Below are 20,272 nucleotides of genomic sequence, written 5' to 3'. Positions count from 1 at the left end.
ATGAAATGCAAAAAAAAGAATCTGAAGCCATTTGGACATTTTCTCATCCAGAAAATTTCAGTTACCAGCACAGCAACTGAAATAAAAATGAACCCAATCCACCTCCCGCTTCTCCGAAAAGCATTTGAGCCAGTTTGAGATCTGCCATCTAAAGCGAACATGTACAAGACGTGATGAGGAAAGCCTAGCTCAACTTAACAAGTTGTTAACCCATGTTGTGATACCTGTTAACCCAGCTTGTGAATGTTTGGTTAAGCTGAAATCCTAGGTTTTTGAGCTTGTTTTGTCGTACAGCACTCAGAATCAAGTCAAAGTGAGTGACATTTCTTTAAGAAAATTTTATGCAGTTCAGTTACCAGTCTTACTTCCTGATCACACTAGGGTTATTTCTCACAGATCATCTCAAAATGTTTATTTCCTCAGTACCACAGTGATGGGGAAAAGCATGTTCCAGCTTCTGTTTCTCACAGGTGAGAGGAAAGATGTAACTATTGTGAATAGCCAAATCATGCCATTTTGCTCAACAGCCAAAACTGTTAAGATGGTCTGATCAGTGTGATGGTTTAAACTAGCGGTCTTCGATCTTATCCGCAAAGGGTCGGTGTGGCTACAAACCAAGCAGGTTTGTTTAAACAGTTCATCTTAGTTTCCAATCAGTTATCAAGTGTGCCTCCAATTTGGCTGTAATGAAAGCCTGCAGCTACACGGGTGCTTTGTGGATAAGATTGAGGACCCCTTTTTTAAACAAGTAAGTCATTCAACTAATTCAAAAAAGCCATCGAATAAAAGAAAGACATTCTGATCTGTGTATAGCTGTAAGTAATTGACTCAGCTGACAAAAGATTTAGCACAAGCCATGTTTATGAATGAACTGATATAGAGCACAGTATGATTTAACTGGAGGATGAAAATTGCCTTATAAATCAGTTCCTTTTGCCAAATCATCATCTTTTAATGCTGTGCAACAATTTAGAGCCAACACATTGGTGTGAGATTTTTGTCCTCAGTCCCTGAGACACTTCATTTAAAAATAAGTTTCACCTGGGTATCTTTCCCCTCCATTTTCATGTCAGACCATTTTCTTTTCATCTCAGATAATATTTTATCCAAATAATATTTTAGCCATTTAGGTGCCGTTATGCTGCTAAATATATTTATTGGCATAGACATGAGTAAAACTAACTTCCCCTTATGCTTCTGTGAGCTTCCTTTTCTTTCACCATTTACCCATCATTTCATGCCTTTACAGCTCTCTGGGAGCTTTCCCTTTTACAGAATTTTGTTGGGCATCACCAAATGCAAATGAGCTATGTCAGGAACATGCTCTGCACTTTACAGGTGGTTGGAATTTATCAATATACACACGCGAGTACGAAGAAAATCAGCATTTCCAAACTTTTTGGTTTGGCCTGGTTTACACAAACATTTACACACTTTTTACACAATTTTACTAAATTATTGATAAAATGATTGATAAATGGCCCAGTGCTACAAAAACATACGGAAAACTATTTGCATAATTCCATGTCATTGTTTCATATACAATAGCAAAATAAAAAAAAACATCTTCCACACTGAAAAGCAAAGATTAAATAAGGAAGTTGGTAGATGTCCTTTTTAGCAGACCTGGTGTTGTAAAAACCTCTTCTTCTGATGTATCATCTACAGAGGTTTTCCTCCTCGTCCTGTCTGAACCTTATAAGTACCACCTAGTCCAACAGGGGAAAAACTGGCGTGATGCTCAGACTTACTGCCGCGCCAACCACGTTGACCTGGCTACTGTTGAAGGCGATGACAACATGATCAAGCTCCAAAATGAGGCACAGAAGCACCAATTCACCTCAAATGCTTGGATTGGCCTATTCAATGATGTTACTAGCTGGCGCTGGTCCCTGGGAAATCAGCCACTAGGACCTTTTACAGCTTGGTGTTCCAGTGAGCCTAACTATAGAATGGAAGATTGTACTGCTTTCAATCAGTGGTGTTGGTTTGATGTGGCATGTTCAGTTTCACTTCCCTTTGTGTGCTTTGATGGTGAGGAACATATTCACTTTATCATTTGTTTTAGAAATGAAGGTTGTTTGGAAAAAAAAACAAAACTGTGTTTTAAATGTGCTCACTGAACTTAAATTATAAAGTGCCAAAGATGTTAAACAGCACGCCTTAAAAACAATTTGAGCTATACTGTAAAAGGAGACAATAGACAAAATACTGTTGGTTTAATAAAAATCCAGATAAGAAGTGAAAATCACCTGGATACCTTGTGTGTGTGCAAACACATTCTAATACCAACTTTGTTGTCAGCCATCTTTTTCTGGAAACTTCTCATCGAGGTGTAGACAGTCCTCATAGAGTAACATCCCATAGTATTGTCTATGGTCTATATGTAATAGTGATGATGTCATCTGCTTCAGTAAGGGAGTCCTGTGGCTTTCCTTAGCTGATAAACAGTTGATCTGAGAATTGGATGACCGCTGTCTGGTCTAAATAGAACTGTAGAGCACATACAGGGCACAATCAGGATGCATCTATTTTAGGTGAACTTTTAATGCTGCTATGGGATTGGTTCACCTAGAAAATCTCTCAGATTGCTTCTGGACTTCTTGTTATATTTATATAGTTCTATGGGCATTTGTAACTAGTTTAGGCAATGTTTGGTCAGAATACTCTCCAAATTAGTGCCTTGTCAACATTGGTGATGCTGCACAGGCAACACAGGGGATGACCTAACCAATGACTGTGTCCTTAAAATGCAGAGGCGTTATGCATTAGCAGAATTCAGCATTAAGTGAGTATGGGACACGCAAACCACTCAAACACACCAGCAGTACTAACCTACAGGCCCACTGGTCTGACACTGCAGAATGTTGAACACCTGACCAGCAGAACCCGACCTGGCAGAGACAATGAGGTGTGAATGGAGGGAAACCGACCTGAGCATCAGTACTGTGAGTTAGCAGAATCCAGCTATCTTAGCAGTCTAAGTACTGGGCATGGCATGGCAAAGGGAGAAGAACTACTCAACCACCTGAGTGGCAAAGTAGCTATAGGGCTGCAATTCAGTTAGTTACCAGGGGATGTGACATACTTAGGGGAGATAATGCTAAGGGGTGAACACGACAGAGAGCAAGTTCAAGTTCATAGAGATAACAAGTGAACAGCATAGAGAGTGATGGCTATTAAGGCTAGCAATACTAATGAGAAAAAGCTAGCTTGAAGCTATGGAGTTCTGTGGCATTTCATTAAAAATGCAATGTATAAAACACAACAAATCAGAAGAGATTAGAGGAGTCTATTGCCAGCTTTGTAGGACAGGTCACCTGTAGCTCTGATCATAGTCACAAGTTGCTTAAGTCAAAGGTGAATAAACCATCGTTTCTAGGGGAAAGTAGATGCTTGATAATGATTGCGAGCAAGCTAACATTAGTTTAGCCTAACTAGCTAGAACATTACCTAAATACTTAGACTTGGCACGTGCTAAGCATCTAGTGCTTAACATCAGTTTGACCCCTTTGAAAGTGTCTACTTTGCCCTGGGAATCTAGGATGATTCATCTTTGATCTAATTTACATAAAATCTGTATTTTGGAGATTGTAATTTTTGTATTTATGGTTCTGAATTTTTAAAATCTGAAATCCAAAAGGAAAGGAAAAAGATGGCTTTATAAAGCAGTATTTATTGCAAATCCTGTGTCAAAACATCAATTTCTAACTTTATCAAGAAGTCTCAGCATGTACGCACACACGCACGAGAAGATATCCAGGTGATTTTCACCACCCCTGATGGTCAAAGGAGGTTAATTAGAAACATCTTTATGAACGTTGAGAAACAGTAAGTAGTGTGATCTGTGTGAAACTGTAGATCTGAAAATCTCATAGTTCTTTTCTGATAATTCTATAGATCTTTTCTAGAGAACAAAAGAAACTTTAACATGTGGAAAAATATACATTTGTGCAATTCAAATGTCAGTATAGACCACTCTCTACACTTTATACTACTAGTGCTGGTTATATACAAAATATTCTGATTTTAAAATTCTCACATTGTTTGTGTACTTGTGAAAAGTGAGTTAAAGGATCTACGTGTATGGGGATTAACACGTACAATGTCTGACAAATGAATAAATGTCAGTGAAACGTGAATGTTTTTAATCAAGTAACCTGTTTACTATTTTTTTATTTTTTACAGCCAAGAGCACTGGGTCCAGCAGATACATTCTTATTTCTACTTCTATGACGTTTCATGATGCTCAGAGTTACTGCAGGCAGCATCACACAGACCTGGCCAGTGTGATAAACGAAGAGGAAAATGTAATTATTAAACAATTAGTCTCTTCTAATTCTTGGTTTGGTCTGTTCAGAGACCTCTGGAAGTGGTCAGACCAGAGCAACTTCTCTACCGTTAGTTGGGTGTCGGGAAAACCGTGGGGTGCGGGGATCGATGATAATTGTGCTAATTTTATTAAAGGCCAGGTTGACGCTGCACAATGCTCTGAGATGATGCCTTTCTTCTGTCTCTCAGGTGAGTTAAAGTTCTGTTCAGGCTCATATTTTTCACTACTTTCAATGGCTTTTATTGCAAGTTTGATTTTGTGTATGTTTCTCTATGTGCATATGCATTTCTGCCTTCAGATTTTACAAAAGAACAAATCATGAGAATGAAGGTTAAATCGAATCAGGATGTGAATGATCCTGCAGTGAAGGCAGCAATCTTACAGAAGGTGTGTGAAATCCTCCAGAATTTATTATACTAATCTCCTCTTACAGCATTAAACACTTTAGTCTTCAACATTCGTCACATGCTTTTTGTTTGTAATTATGATCTTTCTGTTGTATTCAGTCTCAGTAGCATACAAATCTCACACGATTTTAGTGTCTATATTCTGCATTATTTAGTAATAAATGCCTCCTTTTGATTTCAGATCAAGCAAAAACTGAAGGAGCATGGGATAGCAGAGAACACCACAATGAAATGGAGAGAGCAACCAGATGGCATGGTCTTTCACAAGATAATAATGTAAATAATGTTGAAGAAAATAAGACCAGGCAAAAATGTGACCTCTAAATCAGTTAATGTAAGCATTCTTTTCTTAAGATAGAAATTGAACAGACCTTACTTTTAGTGCCTTTTGGAATGTATTGCCACATACAACAAGAATGAAAATCAACATCAGCTTTAATTAGAAGCTTTTGCTAAGCATTAAGCAGCCATTTTTAATTAATAATTCTACGGTCCACATGCTTTACAGACGTTAATACATTATAAAATAGCACTTCAAGAAAACTAAACAAAGGAAGTAGAATTTTGTTATTTTACTCTTTTTTTGGGTTATAATAAAATGCAGTTGCTCATGTGCATACTCATGATTGCATTGTACTTGTCTTCTACCCTTACAATATACAGTCATGGGGAAAAGAAAATGTACCCTCCTTCAATGTTTTTATTTATCAGGGCCTCAATAACAATTGTGTGGTCATCACAAACTTTTATAAATAGACAAATCACCTCAGCTGACAAAAAACACAGCCGCTTTCAATATGTAGTTGGTTTTTTTTTCCCCAAAAAGTAAACCACCATTGAGAAATCTTTTTAGAGAGAAGGAGCTTTTTCCTAGCCACCCTTCCATGAAAGGCATACTTATTCAATCTTTTTCTCTTTGTGCTGTCATGAACATTAAATATTTATGTGCTTACGGAGGCCCGTCAGTTACATGATGTAACTCAAGTTTTACTTTATATCTCTGAGCATTAAATGGTCTGACCTTGGACTGAATTTGCTGGGACGTCCACTACTTGGAGGATGGGCTACTGTCTTGAAGGTTCTCCATTTGTAAACAAATCCTTCTCACTGTAGAATTGTGAATTTCAGATTGTTTGGAGATGGCCTTATAACCCTTCCCAAATTGATGAGCGGAAACAATTGCTGCTCTCAGGTCACAGCTGATATCCTTTCTTCTTGACATGTTGTAGACACGCCTGAGTGCTCCAGAACACCAAACTGCCAAAAGTTCTGCTTTTATAGAGGTAGTCACGCTTCTTGATGATTAGCTAATCTTGTGCATTTCATTAGTAACACATGGCTGCTAATTAGTCTCTTAATGATTGTGGCAGTAGGAAGGGGGGTACTTCTGTTTTTTCCCCAACTGGTTTCTAATGTTGGTTTACTTTTTTTGGGGAAAAAATGACTACATATTGAAATATGTTTTTTTGTTGTCACCTCAGGTTATATGTTTATTTTTAGAAGTTAGTGAGGACCACACAACTGTTATACAGACCCTGATAAATAAAAACATAGAATTCAAGCAGGGTGTGCTGTCTTTTTCCTATAACTGTATAGTGTTCTAACAGAGGCTTAATCATTTATCCAACGTGTATATACTATGATCACAAAATATTTTTAATGATTTAGTATTTAGATAATATATTTGTGACATTAAATATCTGTTAAAAGATAATGGTTTATAACCTATTGCTATATATGTATGGAGCATAAAATCTTTTTAATAAATGTGTGTAAGGCATGAATTCAATAGTTATACATGTTTTTGCAGAACCTACAATGAAAACTGTTCATATTTAGTTAATATTTGTAAACATTTGTATCTATCAGTAAATATGCACTATAAATTTCTTCTCCATGTTGATGTAATATTAATTGCCTAAATATGTTTGTATCCATCTTTGGCTATGTGCTTGCATTATATGCAGTCATGTATGGCTAGGAATCTCTATACACTATATTAAACTTATGACACAGGAATTGATTATGGGGGTGGCACAATGGTGCAACAGGTAGCATCGTCACCTCACAGCTCGAGGGTCCCCTGTTCAGTATTGCACTCCGGTTTCTATCTGCTCTGAGTTTTGCATCTTTTCTCCACGTCCATGTCGGTTTCAACACAGACATCCATTGCGACCCTTGGCAGGATAAAGCAGTTACTGAAGATGAAAGAATGAGAGAATGAATTCATTATGAACACATCTTTATACAGTACCTAATCTAAAGCCAAAATTAGTTTAGTATAATGTGTGCAATCCATTAGTATATATAATTACATACTTACAAATCATCAAATAATTCAAATTAGCCCATGACTGATGTGAATCAACAACCTTTACTTACAAGATAACACACAAAAAAAAATGTACTCAACGAAAGTGACCTCCACCACCCCAGAAAAGTTCCACCATGTAAGTTAATTAAAGTATACTCTTTTAAAATGGCTTATACAGTTTACAATACACGGACGATGCAAAATAAAAAATAATTAAAACCAAAACACTCAACACTCAGTAAGTCAATTATTTAATCAAGACATTTATAACAGTTCTGAATTGTTGTAGTTCAAGTTCATGGTGTTTGTATTCTGTTATGTTCTTTTGACACTTCACTCAGTCTGGCCAGTCAGTTCCATGTACTGCGTCCCACCAGACCTTAAACACGAAGCCTGTAACACTTCAGAAACAATAGCACGTGCGTAACGTGGTATCAGGACTTCATTAATAATGACATTTCTGAATATAGCCATAATTAAACAGATGTAATTGAGTAGTGTAGACACTTCTCACAAAAAATGTAAAACATATTTTTACGATATAAATATAAAATATGTAATTTAAAATATTAAAATATTGATTTTGATGAGACTTCCTTCAGATGTGGATGGAGACTCTACTGAGCTGTTAGCTAAGAGAACTCTCCTGGAGTAGTTCAGTGATGAGAACTCTGGAGATGTTAAGAGACCTCTGGTGATGTGGATGGATGAGACTCTTTAGGTTCCTTTCTGTCAGGGGGTTTTAACCCTTTCCAGCTCGGCTGACCCCAAACTGTTGCTCCAATCAGCAGGATCTTGGGGCAGGGTGTAAACTGCATTCTCCTCCTCTGACACGAATTAGCAAACAGGGCTCTGAGTGTCTAATGTGCCTCTTTCTTTCTTCCTTTCATCTCTCCATCCTATGTTTTTCCTCCCCATCTCCATTTCTACTCTTTATCTTTTCTCTGTGTATTCTTTTTTCATACTCTCACATTCTCCCTCTCTCCATCTATACTTTCTTTCCCTCTTTCTTCCCCTCCATCTTTCCATTTTCTTTCTTTCTTTCTTTCTTTCTTTCTTTTCCTTCTTTTCCTCCCTCTCTCTTTCGTTGTCAGAACAGACCCCAGACTGTGTTCAGGTTCAGATGGTGTTTTGGTGAATCAGTGTTAAAGTCTCCACTCTGGATTATTTATACTAATCAGGGATGTGATAAAGGGATAAAAGCAATGAGGTGTGAAATGAGTTTGCAGAGAGAGAGAGAGAGAGAGAGAGAGAGAGAGAGAGAGAGAGAGAGAGAGAGAGAGAGAGAGAGAGAGAGAGAGAGAGAGAGAGAGAGAGAGAGAGGAGAGAGAGAGAGAGAGAGAGAGAGCTGCTGAGCGACAGAGAGAGAGAGAGAGAGAGAGAGAGAGAGCTGCTGAGCGACAGGTCTGGACCTGCAGAATCAGAGACAGTGTCAGAGACTGAGTCAAACAGAGACAGAATCAGACACAGAGACAAAGTCAGAGATAGAGACAATGTTGGAAACAGAGTCAGACTGAGACTGTCAGAGACAGAGACAAAGAGTCAGAGCAGTCAGAGTAAGAGTCAGAGACAGACACAGAGACATTGAGACAGAAACATAGTCAGAAATAGACAGAGTTCAAGAGAAACCAGTCAGAGTCAGAGACAGAATCAGAGACAAAGTCAGAGTTAGAGACAAAGTTAGAGACAGAGTCAGACAGAGATAGTGTCAGAGACAGAGACAGTGTCAGAGACAGAGACAAAGTCAGAGATAGAGAAAGAGTTGGAGACAGAGTCAGATAGAGATGGTGTCAGAGACAACATCAGAGATAGACAGTGTCAGGGACAGAGACAAAGTCACAGCTAGAGACACTGGCATTGAGACACAGACAAAGTCAGAGATAGAGAGAGAGTGAGAGAGAGAGTCAGACAGAGACGGTGTCAGAGACAAAGAGTCGGAGTCAGAGATGGAGACAGAGGCATTCAGACAGACAGTCAGAGGCAGACAGAGACAGATATAGAGACAGAGACACAGAGTCAGAGGAGTCAGAGAGAGAGTCAGAGGAGTGAGACAGGGTCAGCACAGAGACAGTCAGAGTCAGCACAGAGACAGTCAGAGACAGAGTTTTTCCTGTCTCCCTCTCTTCACTCTTTCTTGCTCTCTATCTCTCTCAATTTCGTTTTCTTTTACAATCTTTCTTGTCACACTCTCTCCATCTCTCTTACTCCCACTCTTCATCCTTTTCTTCCTACCTTCATTTTTTCTCCCTTCCCATGTCCATCTTCTTCTTTTCACTCTCTGTCTTCCTCTCATTCTCAATCTACTGCTTGTCATCCGTCTCTCACTTTTTCTTTCTACCTCTCTCTTCACTCTTCATCTTTCTCTCCAGTTCATTTTCTTCCCCATTTCATCTTTTTCTCTCTTCGCAAGTCCATCTTTCTTTTATCCTGACACAGTCCCTCTATCTTTCTCTCAATCTCCCTCTCTTTCTCTTCCTACCAATTTCTATCTAGCGCTTTCATTTTTCCCCCTTTCTCACTCTCTCTCTTTCTCTATATTCCTCTATATATCTATTTCCCCTTTCCCATGTCCATCTTTCTTTTTTCTGTCTAATTCTTTCTCTTTACCTCTTTCATCTTTCTCTCATTCTTAATTTCTCATTTTCTCCCTTAAGGTTTCCATCTTTTTTCCCTTTCTTGCTCTTTCCATCTATCACTCTATGTGTCTCCAGTTCTTCATCTCTCTCTCCTTTTCTCTAGTTCCTCTTCTTTCTCCCATGTCCATTTTCCTGCCTCTCTCACTCTATCTTTCTCTTATTTTACCTTCCTCCTCACCACTGCCATCTCTTTTTCCCTTTCTTTCTCTTTTTCTGTTCTAAGTTTATAACTTTTCCACGCAACATGCTCTCTAATTCATCTCGTGATTAACATTTAAAGGCGTAAACAGATAGGATTGCACACGTTCATAGGCAAGAGACATGCAGAGAGAGAGAGAGAGAGAGAGAGAGAGAGAGAGAGAGAGAGAGAGAGAGAGAGAGAGAGAGAGAGAGACGGACAGACAGAGACAGAGACACTTGCTGGACAGAGTGCTCGCCGCTCAGCCCCCGGGGTTAAAGGTCAAATCGGGTCTCATCTCCAAACCCGTGGAGCTCAGCCGACTCTGATGATGGAGCTTCATGATCAACAGCGCTCCTCTGTGTGTGTGTGTGTGTGTGTGTGTGTGTGTGTGTGTGTGTGTGTGTGTGTGTGTGTGTGTGTGTGTGTGTGTGTGTACGCGCGCGCACTGCAGAACCACAACTCCTTCCTTAACCCCCTCCAAGCCTCACACACACACACACACACACACACACACACACACACGACCAACCCTCACCACACATACTTCATTACTTTGCCCTCTCTCTCTTTCTCTCTCTCTCCTTCTATTCTTTTTCTACCTTTCTTTTTCCTTTTCTCTCTCTATTTCTATCTCCATCATTTTCTTCCTTTCTTTCTCAGTCTTTCTCTACTTGTCCTCCTCTCTCTCCCTCTCTCTCTAGCCCTTTTCTTCTTCTTTCTGTATGACTATTTTTCCCTTCCCTTTTGATCTCTAATTCTTCTGTCTTTCTCTATTCTTTCTTTCTTTCTCCACTTTGCTAGCTTTATTTCTCTTCTCTCCCTTTCTATATCACACTCTTCTTTTCCACACCTTCTCTTCCCATTCTCTCTCTCACTCTCAATCTTTTCCCACTTCTACTTTTCTCTGTCTCTACTCTCACTCTCCGGATCAGCCTTCCGTTTTCCATCTCCCTCTCTTAATCTCTCTATCTGTCTATCTTCCTTTGCCACCTTTCTATTTGTCTCTCTTTCCATCTCCTTCCCCTCCATCCTTTATATCTTTTTCTCTTTCACTCAACCTCTTCCTTACTCTTTTTTTCAAAACCCCACCTCACTTCATCTCCTATTTTCTTCAATTTCTTAATTTCCCCTTTATTTCTCTCTCATTCTCTATTTCCTTTTTATTGCTTCCTTTCCTCCTCTCTCTCCATCCTTTTTCTGTCCCTCTTTATCCCTCCATCAATTTTAATTTCTCTCTTTTCTCTCTAACTTTTTCTCACTTCTGCATCTTTCTTGCTTTATCTGTTTTTCCTCCCTCTCTTTTGCTGTTTATTTCCATGAATTCTTTTTCCCCCCACATTCTGCCCCCTTTCTGTCTATGTTCCATTTTTCTCTCTATTCTGTTCTTTCTCTCCTTTGCATCCCCATTTGCAACTCTCTCTCCCTTTTGATTTTCTACGTCTCCATCTCTGTCTGTCTCTCTCCATCTCTTTCTCTCTCCACTCAAACATGGGATGAGTTGTATAGACTGAGGCTCTGTGGTGCTGCAGTTTGTATCACACACACACACACACACACACACACACACACACACACAAAGAATCCAATCACTCACAGTGTGTCATGCAGCAACAGAGAACATTATCTGGGAGGCGTGTGCACTTGTTGCTTAAGTTTGTATTTTTTTTATATCTCAGTAATGCTGATGGCGATTATGATGACGATGATGAAAAAAATGACGATGATGATGATGATGATGATGATGCTTATAATAAAGATGGTGATGCTGATAACGCTTATGACAGATGACGATGATGCATGTGACAAAGATGATGACGACGCTGGTGACGATGATGATAAAGTTGACAAGACAATGACAATTGTATGACAATGACAGTGCTGATGACGATCACCAGTAAAGAGGAATTCTGACCCTTACTGCACTTCCTGATTAAATAATTTCACTTTACGGACCTCTAGCATTACACTGACACCTTTAAAGAGACCAACACCTGATCATAGCCTCTCTAACGACTCTCACGGGGGTAAAATTACGTCGGTTTACGTCCTCATGCAGCTTAAAAAAAAAAAAAAAAAAAACTCAAAAAGCTTGACTTGCTGACAGAACACATCCTTACAGACGGACGACTACCGGGACAATCGGCCATCCAAACACACACACAATCAAAAATTAGACATCCTACATCTCAGATTTTATCCAGTCTCCATATCAGACCTGAACTTTAGTGATATCTCTCCTCCTGCCTCCGTCCATCTTTCTTCCTTCCCAAATTTTTAATGTCTCTCCTCTCATTCTTCCTGTCCAACTGTCACCCTCTTTCCTGAGATAGAGATGACCATTACAAGCATTTCCATATATATTTATATATATAATTTTATATTTATCCTCTCAGAAGCCTGGTTGTTGCCTCACTATTCAATTTATGAATATAGAAACACATTTCTAATATTAACCCTTCAAATCTAAATGTAATAAACATTGCAATATTTATTGTGTATTAATTATGAGCTATTATATTTAGGGGTCCAAGCACCAAAGGCAACTCAGACCTAATGTGTTGTGTCTGTGGAAAGTTCAGAAATACAAAACTCTCCAAATTTAATAACAAAAAAAAAATCTAATTCTTTGAAAAAGATAATTATGTTCATGAAATAAATCCATACTGAGGGATCCATGAAATTTATTTTACAGTTAAATATTTTTTGAATCCCTGATCTAGAGGTTAGCCGCGTTACTCCTACTGCCATTGAAACTCCGTTAAATCAGAGCCTTTCCACTTATATCAAGTAATTTAATAAACATTGGTTAATGTGGAAAGGATCCAAGGAAGCTCTTACCTCCATGGCTGCTGTGTTTCACCTGTCCAACACCGACATACTGACGAGTCGCCTCAGGAAAACCTCATGAACAGCTCTAACGCTCAGTTCACAAAGGTCGAGCACTGGAACACAGGAAGACGATGTCGGAGCTGATGCATGACGGGAGGTCAGAGCTGATAAAGATCCGCAGTGTGGATTTACAGCTTCATCTCATCGGCAAGATACCAAGAGAACCTCTTTAGTAAATACAGAAACCTGGAATACGGCCAAACAATATCATCTGGTGAGAAAAACGGCCCAAAAACCTGAGGGAGAAACTGGAGGTGGTCTTGTGTGACCTTCAGGAATCTCTGTGGATGAGTTATGAAATGTGATTTAAGGGAATAAATGCAGCTTCAATTAACTGAATTCCTCATGGGAATCCGTCAGGAGTGCGATAAAGAGGATGAACAAATGTCATGGCCCATTCCCAATCCATGCCGGATTTTAAAAAAAAAAAAAAAAAAAAAAAGGATTTACAATAAAATTAACGCTGAACTTTATCTCTTTAGCACTTTTATCACATTTCATCTGCTTGTTCATCTTCATCTGTTTGGACACGTTCAATTTTTAAAGCGATTTTGAAAAGGCTTTAATTCAGAATCAAAATGTAGTTTGTTTCAGTAATGAATCAAATATGTAAGTGGTTTTTGCCTCAAATGAAATTATTTCCCCAAACAAGTCATGTAGAGATTGATAATGTGAGATGAGGGAAAAGGGGGCGGGGCTTACAAGGGGTTGGCTAATATCAGAGAGCTCAAAAGACCTTGCATATCTGTCAATCATTCCGGAGTCACGTGTTGATTATCGGGGAAGAGGACGGCTGGTCCCCAGCTCTCTCCCATCATACCACAGCGCAGCTACCAACACCTGCTTCCTCTGAGACGTGACGCCGGGGAAACGTGACTTCGGCTGGTCACAGGGCGGCGTAACACACGTCGAGGAAAGCGCTGTCTGCCCTCTTCTGCATACATGAGCTCACAGACACCAACGATTGGCTACTGTCGCTGTGACTGACACTCAGATCTAGCTCGTTTAAATGAAAATACGTCACTCTAAAACATGCTGTGCGTTCTTTGTTAAATAAGACAGTCTTTATTAATAAGATGAATTTTTTTAATCCATTTCTGATCACATTTCAGGAGCCATTCATGCAGAGCATTACCAAGAAAAATTCAGAAACCTCGTCTGGCAATTGCAAATGGTCACATGACCGAGCCGTGGAAAAGTTCTTACCTCATGACCCACAGCATCTGTTTCTGTCTGACGGCTGGTCAATAAAATCGTTTTGTATAAAACACTAGGAAAGAAAACATGTCTAGTCAACAACCCTTTGTTTTATTTGTAGACAGGAGATAATCTATACTTCCAACTTAACCTGCATCCAACAATTATGGACAACAAGAGAGGTTCACTTATTAGGGTTTCTAAAACCAGCACTGCAAATTCACTGCATACCACACACACACACACACACACACACACACACACACACACATACACACACGCATACATACTTCAACAAAGTATCAAAAAAAGCACTCAAAATTCCCACTGAATGTTAAGGTTTAAGACTAAATATATATATTTGTTTATTAATATGTATTTGTAATTATACATCCAACGTTCTATACGGTTAAAATGGACGAAGTTGTCCTTACCCAGCCTGAATTTCTTCACCTATCATCCCTTTCCCAAGCCCTCATCAAAAAGAAAGAAAAAAAAATATCTGTAAAATAATTTCAAGACCTTTCTGAAGCAAAGGCACATTTTGTCAATGTTTTTTTTAAAATGAATGAAAGGTAGGCAGATCGTTGTGTATCAGTCGTGGAAGCTGAGAGAGGAGGAAGAGGAAATGTCCTCCACGACACACACATTAATTTCGCAAGATCCTCGAGGACGAGGAACCGCGCGACGAGGTTCTTCATTTCAAGGAGAAAACAGACAGGAGTGTCGCTAATGCTACACGGTTACGCCGTTTGTACGCCGTTTATTTCCTCTCCGTCCGCTCCTGCGTAGACCGAATGTTGGCTATGGTTCCTGCTCGTGGAAGCGTCCGTGTAGAGCACCCAGGCCTGCCTGGATTCTGTAGGAGGTACTCGGGGAAACCGACTCACCCTCAAGCGCGCTTCTCCCGTCTCCGATCGCCGTAGAAGCGCTCGGGGCCGCGATCTGGGCGTCCATTTAAACAAACAGGAGAGGAGAGGAGGCGGCTGGGAGAAGACAGGTTCCCGCTCATTGGTCCCCAGCCCAGTTCCTGGCGTCTGTCATTGGTCAGTCTGTGCCAGCGGGCGGGACTAAAGAAGGCGGGTACTTCCCGGCTCATACGAAGACCTTGGCGAGGGAGTCGGCTCCAGCGCTGGCGATGTAGCACTTGGATGGGTGGAACGCCACGTCGTGGATGGACTCGTCGAACTTCTTGCGGTGGGCCGTGAACTCCTGGATGCACGTTTTGCTCTCTAGGTTCCACAGTCGGATGGAGCAGTCGTGGCCTGGAAGATGAGGAGAGTTGAACAAAAATATTACGCAATGAATCCCCGCCCTCCTGCCACACGCATTACCCCGAAGAGGAATACCACATAGTCCTGCTAGAAATGCAGTTAAAAGTTTTAAAAAACAAAAACAAAACACAAAAACAACGTAACATATTTCCTGTATAGGTCTAGTTCTGGGCGATAAGATTATATAACACTGATATTGTAATAAATTACATCACAATACACTTTTATGAGACATCGCGGATAATGTGACTTTTTTTTAATTAATTTTTTACTGGAAGCAGCTGATTTGATGTCAAAAAATTTTCTACTTAAACCTTTTAATTTTTTCTCTTTTCATTGTTAATTTTTTAAATGTATTTTAATAAACAAAAATGTTATTTTTCTAAAAATAAAAAACAAAACTAAAATTTTTGTAGACTTTAAATAAAGTATCAAACAGGCTTTTTTATTGCTAGGAAATTATTAGCTATCGTGATACAGGTCATGTATCGTGGAACTGTCTCGAGAATCGTGATGTGATATTTTTGTCGTATCGCCCCAGCCCTACTTCATCGCTTGTCTAACGTCTCTCGTGAAACGTTTCCACATGGCCGATATTTTCACTGTTAATCTGCTCAAACCATCTGAACACACAAACAGCATTTATTATTAAACAGCATCTGATTATTACCAATAAAATTAATTGCAATGGGGTAAACATGATACTTCATTATAAACTGAACTAATCTTGCTTTTTTTTTGTCCATTGTCTGAAAATTTTCCCTAATACATATCTTTAACCTGATGTTCACGTAATTTTATGTAAGTCAGACATACATTGATAAATTTTATTTCCAGACGAGACAAGAGCACCTGGCAAAACATTACAGAGGGGGCGGGGCTTCCAAGGTGCCTGTTAATACCGGCTTCCAAAGTTCACTTGGAAAGACTTCGAAAGACTTGGAACTAATTCACGAGATGTCAAATTCTCCTCACATAAACCACCATCAAAATGAAAAGTACCCCGTGGTGTTTCCAGCACTTACTTCCAGACATCAAATACAGGCCATTCGGATCCACAGCAAGGCTCGTAACCGCATCCAAATGGGCCACCATGGAGTGGATGGGTTTCCCTGTGGGGAAAATAAAACACAAGCACTTCAGCTCCTGAGCTAAAACTGCAAGAAAAAAAATCCTTATTAATGTTACACAAGAGCACCCAGGAGCAGCTTGGAATATTTAGAGCCCTCTGGTGGCTGTGAGCTGAACTGCACCTGCAATAAAATCATCCACACGTACCCGTGTTGTTGTCGTAGAACTTGATGTGGCGGTCCTCCTGAGCCGTGATGGTGATGGGGAGAGTCGGGTGACTCAGCACTTTGTTAATCTGACAGGACGCACCTGGGGAGGAAAAAAATAATAACCAGGACGTGTTTAATAAACACAAGAGCTTTTAATCCTGAATGATGAAATTATAAAAATAAATTTTAAAAAGTCATGAGTCACGCATAAACGAACCTGAATTAACACAATGTTTCTGGTGCGAATGTGAAAATATTTCTTTTAGATATTTCAGAGGAATTTTCCACTAAGGGTGTGTCTGTCCCTCCGTGTGTGTGTGTGTGTGTGTGTGTGTGTGTGTGTGTGCGTCCAGCCATCCATCTCTCTGTCTGTGTGTGTGTTTGTCTCTCTCTCTATTGGTTAGTGAGACAGAAACAGAGACAGAGAGACTCTGTGTGAGTTGGTTTTTGCGTGTAGTGTGTTTGTCTGTCTCTCTCTGTCCATATGTGTGTATCTGTGTGCCTCTGCCTCTATTTGTGTCAGTGTATGTGTGTGTGTGTGTGTATATACCAGACTCAGTAGTAGACTCGAGGCTCTGCACTAGTTGTGGGGGTGTGTGTGTGTGTGTGTGTGTGTGTATGTACCAGACTCAGCAGTAGACTCAAGGCTCTGCACTAGTTGTGTGTGTGTGTGTGTGTGTGTGTGTGTGTGTGTGTGTGTATATATATATATATATATACTAGACTCAGCAGTAGACTCAAGGCTCTGCACTAGTTGTGTGTGTGTGTGTGTGTGTGTGTGTGTGTGTGTGTATATATATATATATATATACTAGACTCAGTAGTAGACTCGAGGCTCTGCACTAGTTGCGTGTCTGCGTGTGTGTGTGTGTGTGTGTGTGTGTGTATATATATATATACCAGACTCAGTAGTAGACTCGAGGCTCTGCACTAGTTGTGTGTGTGTGTGTGTGTGTGTGTATGTGTGTGTGTGTGTGTGTGTGTGTGTGTATACCAGACTCAGTAGTAGACTCGAGGCTCTGCACTAGTTGTTGTGTCTCCATGTTGAAGAGGCCGATCTTGCCGTTAGTGAAGGACGTGACCATGTAGGCAGGTTCACTGCACACCAGATCCACTGAGGAGGGCACACCCAACTCTGTAACACACACACACACACACACACACGAAATTTCTTAAGACCATCGTATTTACAAGAAGAATAATAACAAAAACATGGCAGCTTTATTTTCTTTACCCTTGTTCTCGTTGAACACTGCGATGGCCGGCTCGGTGTTGGAGGCGTTCCATAACCGCACCGTGCCGTCAGCTGAGCAGGACAGGAGGCGCTGGTGTGCGCTGCTGTGGACCAGCCCCCAGACCGCATCTGTGTGTCCAGACAGCGCCCCACGCAGGACAGACGGCTCTAACACACACACACGCACACACACACACACACACACACACACACACGCACACAAAGACAAAACCAGGTCAATTCCCTCACTTAAAAAAAAAACAGGGATTGTAACTGGAGATGAATGGATGACAGAGGTAGAGACGTACGATAGGAGTCGTAGGGGTCGATGTTGGGGCTGGGTGTGCTCCAGCACTGAATAGTGCCATCCACTCCGCCACTGTAGCACTGCTCTCCTGTGTTATTCATCACCACACACAGCACTGCGCCCCTGCCACACACACGTACACATACACACACCGGATTACACAGTGTAAACCAGAGACCTCCATAATACACACAAATACACAAACACACACCATTCATTATCTTACCTATGAGCCCTGAAGGTATAAATGGGTTCCACATCCAGTGAGGCGTTCCTGTTAAATAAAATCACACACACAGAGTTCACACACATGACTGCCTCATATCGTATGCACATGTTTGTATTACTCTTCCGTCGGTATCTAGGACAGTGTGCAAAAAATGCAATCTGGCCGCCAACCACCAGAGGGCGCGCTTACTTTTTAGCAGGCGTTGTTTTCTGCAGGTTCCACATCTTGAGCGTGTGATCTTCGGAGGCTGTGATGAGAACCGGCTCGGTGGGGTGGAACGCCAGGCTGCGGATGGCGTCGAAGTGACTGCGCAGGGAGAACTTGGGGTTCCACGTCTTACGCAGGGCGTCTTTATTATTAGCGAGCTGAGAGTGGGGGAGGGGAAGAAAGAGAAAAAAAAAACGAAAAAAAAAAAAAAAAAAAACATTTGTCATGTTCCTGAGAAACCGTGAAAAACTCCTCCATCTTGAAGACTCGAGTCTCGCAGACGTTCCACAATATCACAAAGTTAAAAAGTTCAAAGTGTCGTTTGTTAATATATTAAAAATTGTTAAAACAATCAGCATATCATTGCGGTGTAAGTGTTTCCGATTTCAATGTTTGTTTATTTCTTTATTCATTTATCTATATATAACTATTAATATTTTATCGTAAGCTGATTTTTGGTCATAGCTTTGTTTACATTCGTAACAGACCTTTTTCACATTTCCGTGTTTACGAATGCGGAAGCAAATACGGCTCGCAATTACTGTAGCGTCTCACCTAGCTAACTGATACAACTGCTTGTTATGTAAATTTCTCTTTACACACATTCTCCACATACACAGTTTTCCTAACGTCTCAGAATTGTTAGTACATCTCTAGGCAATAAAATAAAATCTATTTCCACTAGAATTTGCTGAGCAAGACGTCAAGGCCCACGTGTGAAAGATTTCTTCCTTGTTTTACTAATCACCACTAGATGGTGATAAATATCTTTTTAATTCCCAGAGCTACGAGCCAACTACGTTTTTACTTTGAGAAGTCACACGTCACGTTATTACATCACAACCACAGTGTGGTGTTTACAAAAATGTAGCTTTTATGCATGATACATTATAAAGTGACAATTTTCATCACACCTTGCACATATCCTGATTGACGACTTTGTTGCAGCTGTGTTCATTAGCAACTGTGCCAGGTGTCGTATTTAAACTAGCTAGCTATAGCTACATTAAATGTAAATCTATAAAACGTACATGCCGTTCTGTAATAAATAAAAATCGTAATCGATGGCTAATTTTTGTGATATAAGAGAAATAAAACGCTTTAGGACGTGCTGTTATAGGAACATGATGAACGTCGGGGTGGTGTGCTGTACAGAATGTCCATCCCGCTGTCTCACACACTCACGTCGTAAGCGAGGTTGTCGGCTTCGTTGGCGACGGTGAGTCCTGCCAGCTCTCCCAGACCCAGTTCACCTGCGTCCACTGCGTCTTCTCCTCCCATGATGAAGGACTTACCCGAGGATGGAGGGAACGTGATGGCCTCCACTGTAACACACACACAAACACACACATTAATAAAAGAAAAATGATGATTAAGCACTAATTCATCCAGTGTGTTTATATACAGACTCTCTGCAAAATTATTACTATCTATTTTTACATTAATATTGAAACTAAAAGTAGCTTCTAAAATGAACACTGAGCTGAATATAAAATTGATTTTTTTTAAATAAATTTAACAAGTTCTGTTTTGCGGGTGTATGTGTGTGTGCATGTGTGTGTGCGTGTGTGTGTGTGTTTGTGCCACCTTCATCGGCGTGGCTGCTGTCGTGTTCAATGAAGCGGTTGGTGTTGGGTCGAGACGGAGGACTGACAGACGACTGCAGTGGACTAGCATCCTCGTTCTCCCTCAGATTAGCCAACATGTCCTGCAGCTTAGTGCGGTTCGGCCCTGAGAGAGACGGAGAGGGGGAGAGAGAGAGAGGGCGAACATGAGAACATGAA

At 40.4% G+C, this 20,272-nt stretch overlaps 2 protein-coding genes across 5 annotated transcripts in view; one reads left to right on the top strand and one right to left on the bottom strand.

Annotated features, from left to right (window-relative positions):
* Positions 1–235: 235 nt before the first annotated feature.
* Positions 236–5,469, top strand: LOC113544436 (putative C-type lectin domain family 20 member A). Of its 3 annotated transcripts, XR_008301149.1 has the most exons (5): positions 246–3,831; positions 4,189–4,310; positions 4,468–4,521; positions 4,632–4,720; positions 4,922–5,469. XR_008301149.1 is itself a non-coding variant. In XM_053230739.1 (4 exons), exons 1-4 carry the CDS (start codon positions 1,800–1,802, stop codon positions 5,018–5,020), a joined length of 756 nt encoding a protein of 251 aa, XP_053086714.1. In that variant the 5' UTR covers positions 236–1,799; the 3' UTR covers positions 5,021–5,469. The 3 variants fall into 3 exon arrangements, 1 of the variants encoding a protein (XP_053086714.1); XM_053230739.1 differs by having other exon boundaries at positions 236–2,034; positions 4,189–4,521; XR_008301148.1 differs by having other exon boundaries at positions 248–3,831; positions 4,189–4,521.
* Positions 5,470–13,824: 8,355 nt separating this feature from the next.
* LOC113544279 (striatin) overlaps positions 13,825–20,272 on the bottom strand; it is a 37,683-nt gene continuing 31,235 nt past the window's right edge. For both annotated transcript variants that reach the window (XM_034301268.2, XM_034301267.2), the window contains 10 exons: positions 20,076–20,219; positions 19,674–19,813; positions 18,471–18,646; positions 18,279–18,326; positions 18,054–18,175; positions 17,746–17,913; positions 17,506–17,646; positions 16,510–16,611; positions 16,257–16,343; positions 13,825–15,222 (listed from right to left, as the gene is read on the bottom strand). In XM_034301268.2, the coding sequence (XP_034157159.1) occupies positions 15,053–15,222; positions 16,257–16,343; positions 16,510–16,611; positions 17,506–17,646; positions 17,746–17,913; positions 18,054–18,175; positions 18,279–18,326; positions 18,471–18,646; positions 19,674–19,813; positions 20,076–20,219 (1,298 nt within the window). In that variant the 3' untranslated portion in view covers positions 13,825–15,052. The remainder of the gene's footprint in view (positions 15,223–16,256; positions 16,344–16,509; positions 16,612–17,505; positions 17,647–17,745; positions 17,914–18,053; positions 18,176–18,278; positions 18,327–18,470; positions 18,647–19,673; positions 19,814–20,075; positions 20,220–20,272) is intronic.

This window comes from Pangasianodon hypophthalmus, chromosome 28, assembly GCF_027358585.1.
Source record: "Pangasianodon hypophthalmus isolate fPanHyp1 chromosome 28, fPanHyp1.pri, whole genome shotgun sequence".
Taxonomy (NCBI): Eukaryota; Metazoa; Chordata; class Actinopteri; order Siluriformes; family Pangasiidae; genus Pangasianodon; species Pangasianodon hypophthalmus.
Note: the sequence above shows the minus strand (reverse complement) of the source record. Positions and strands in the feature narration are given on the sequence as shown.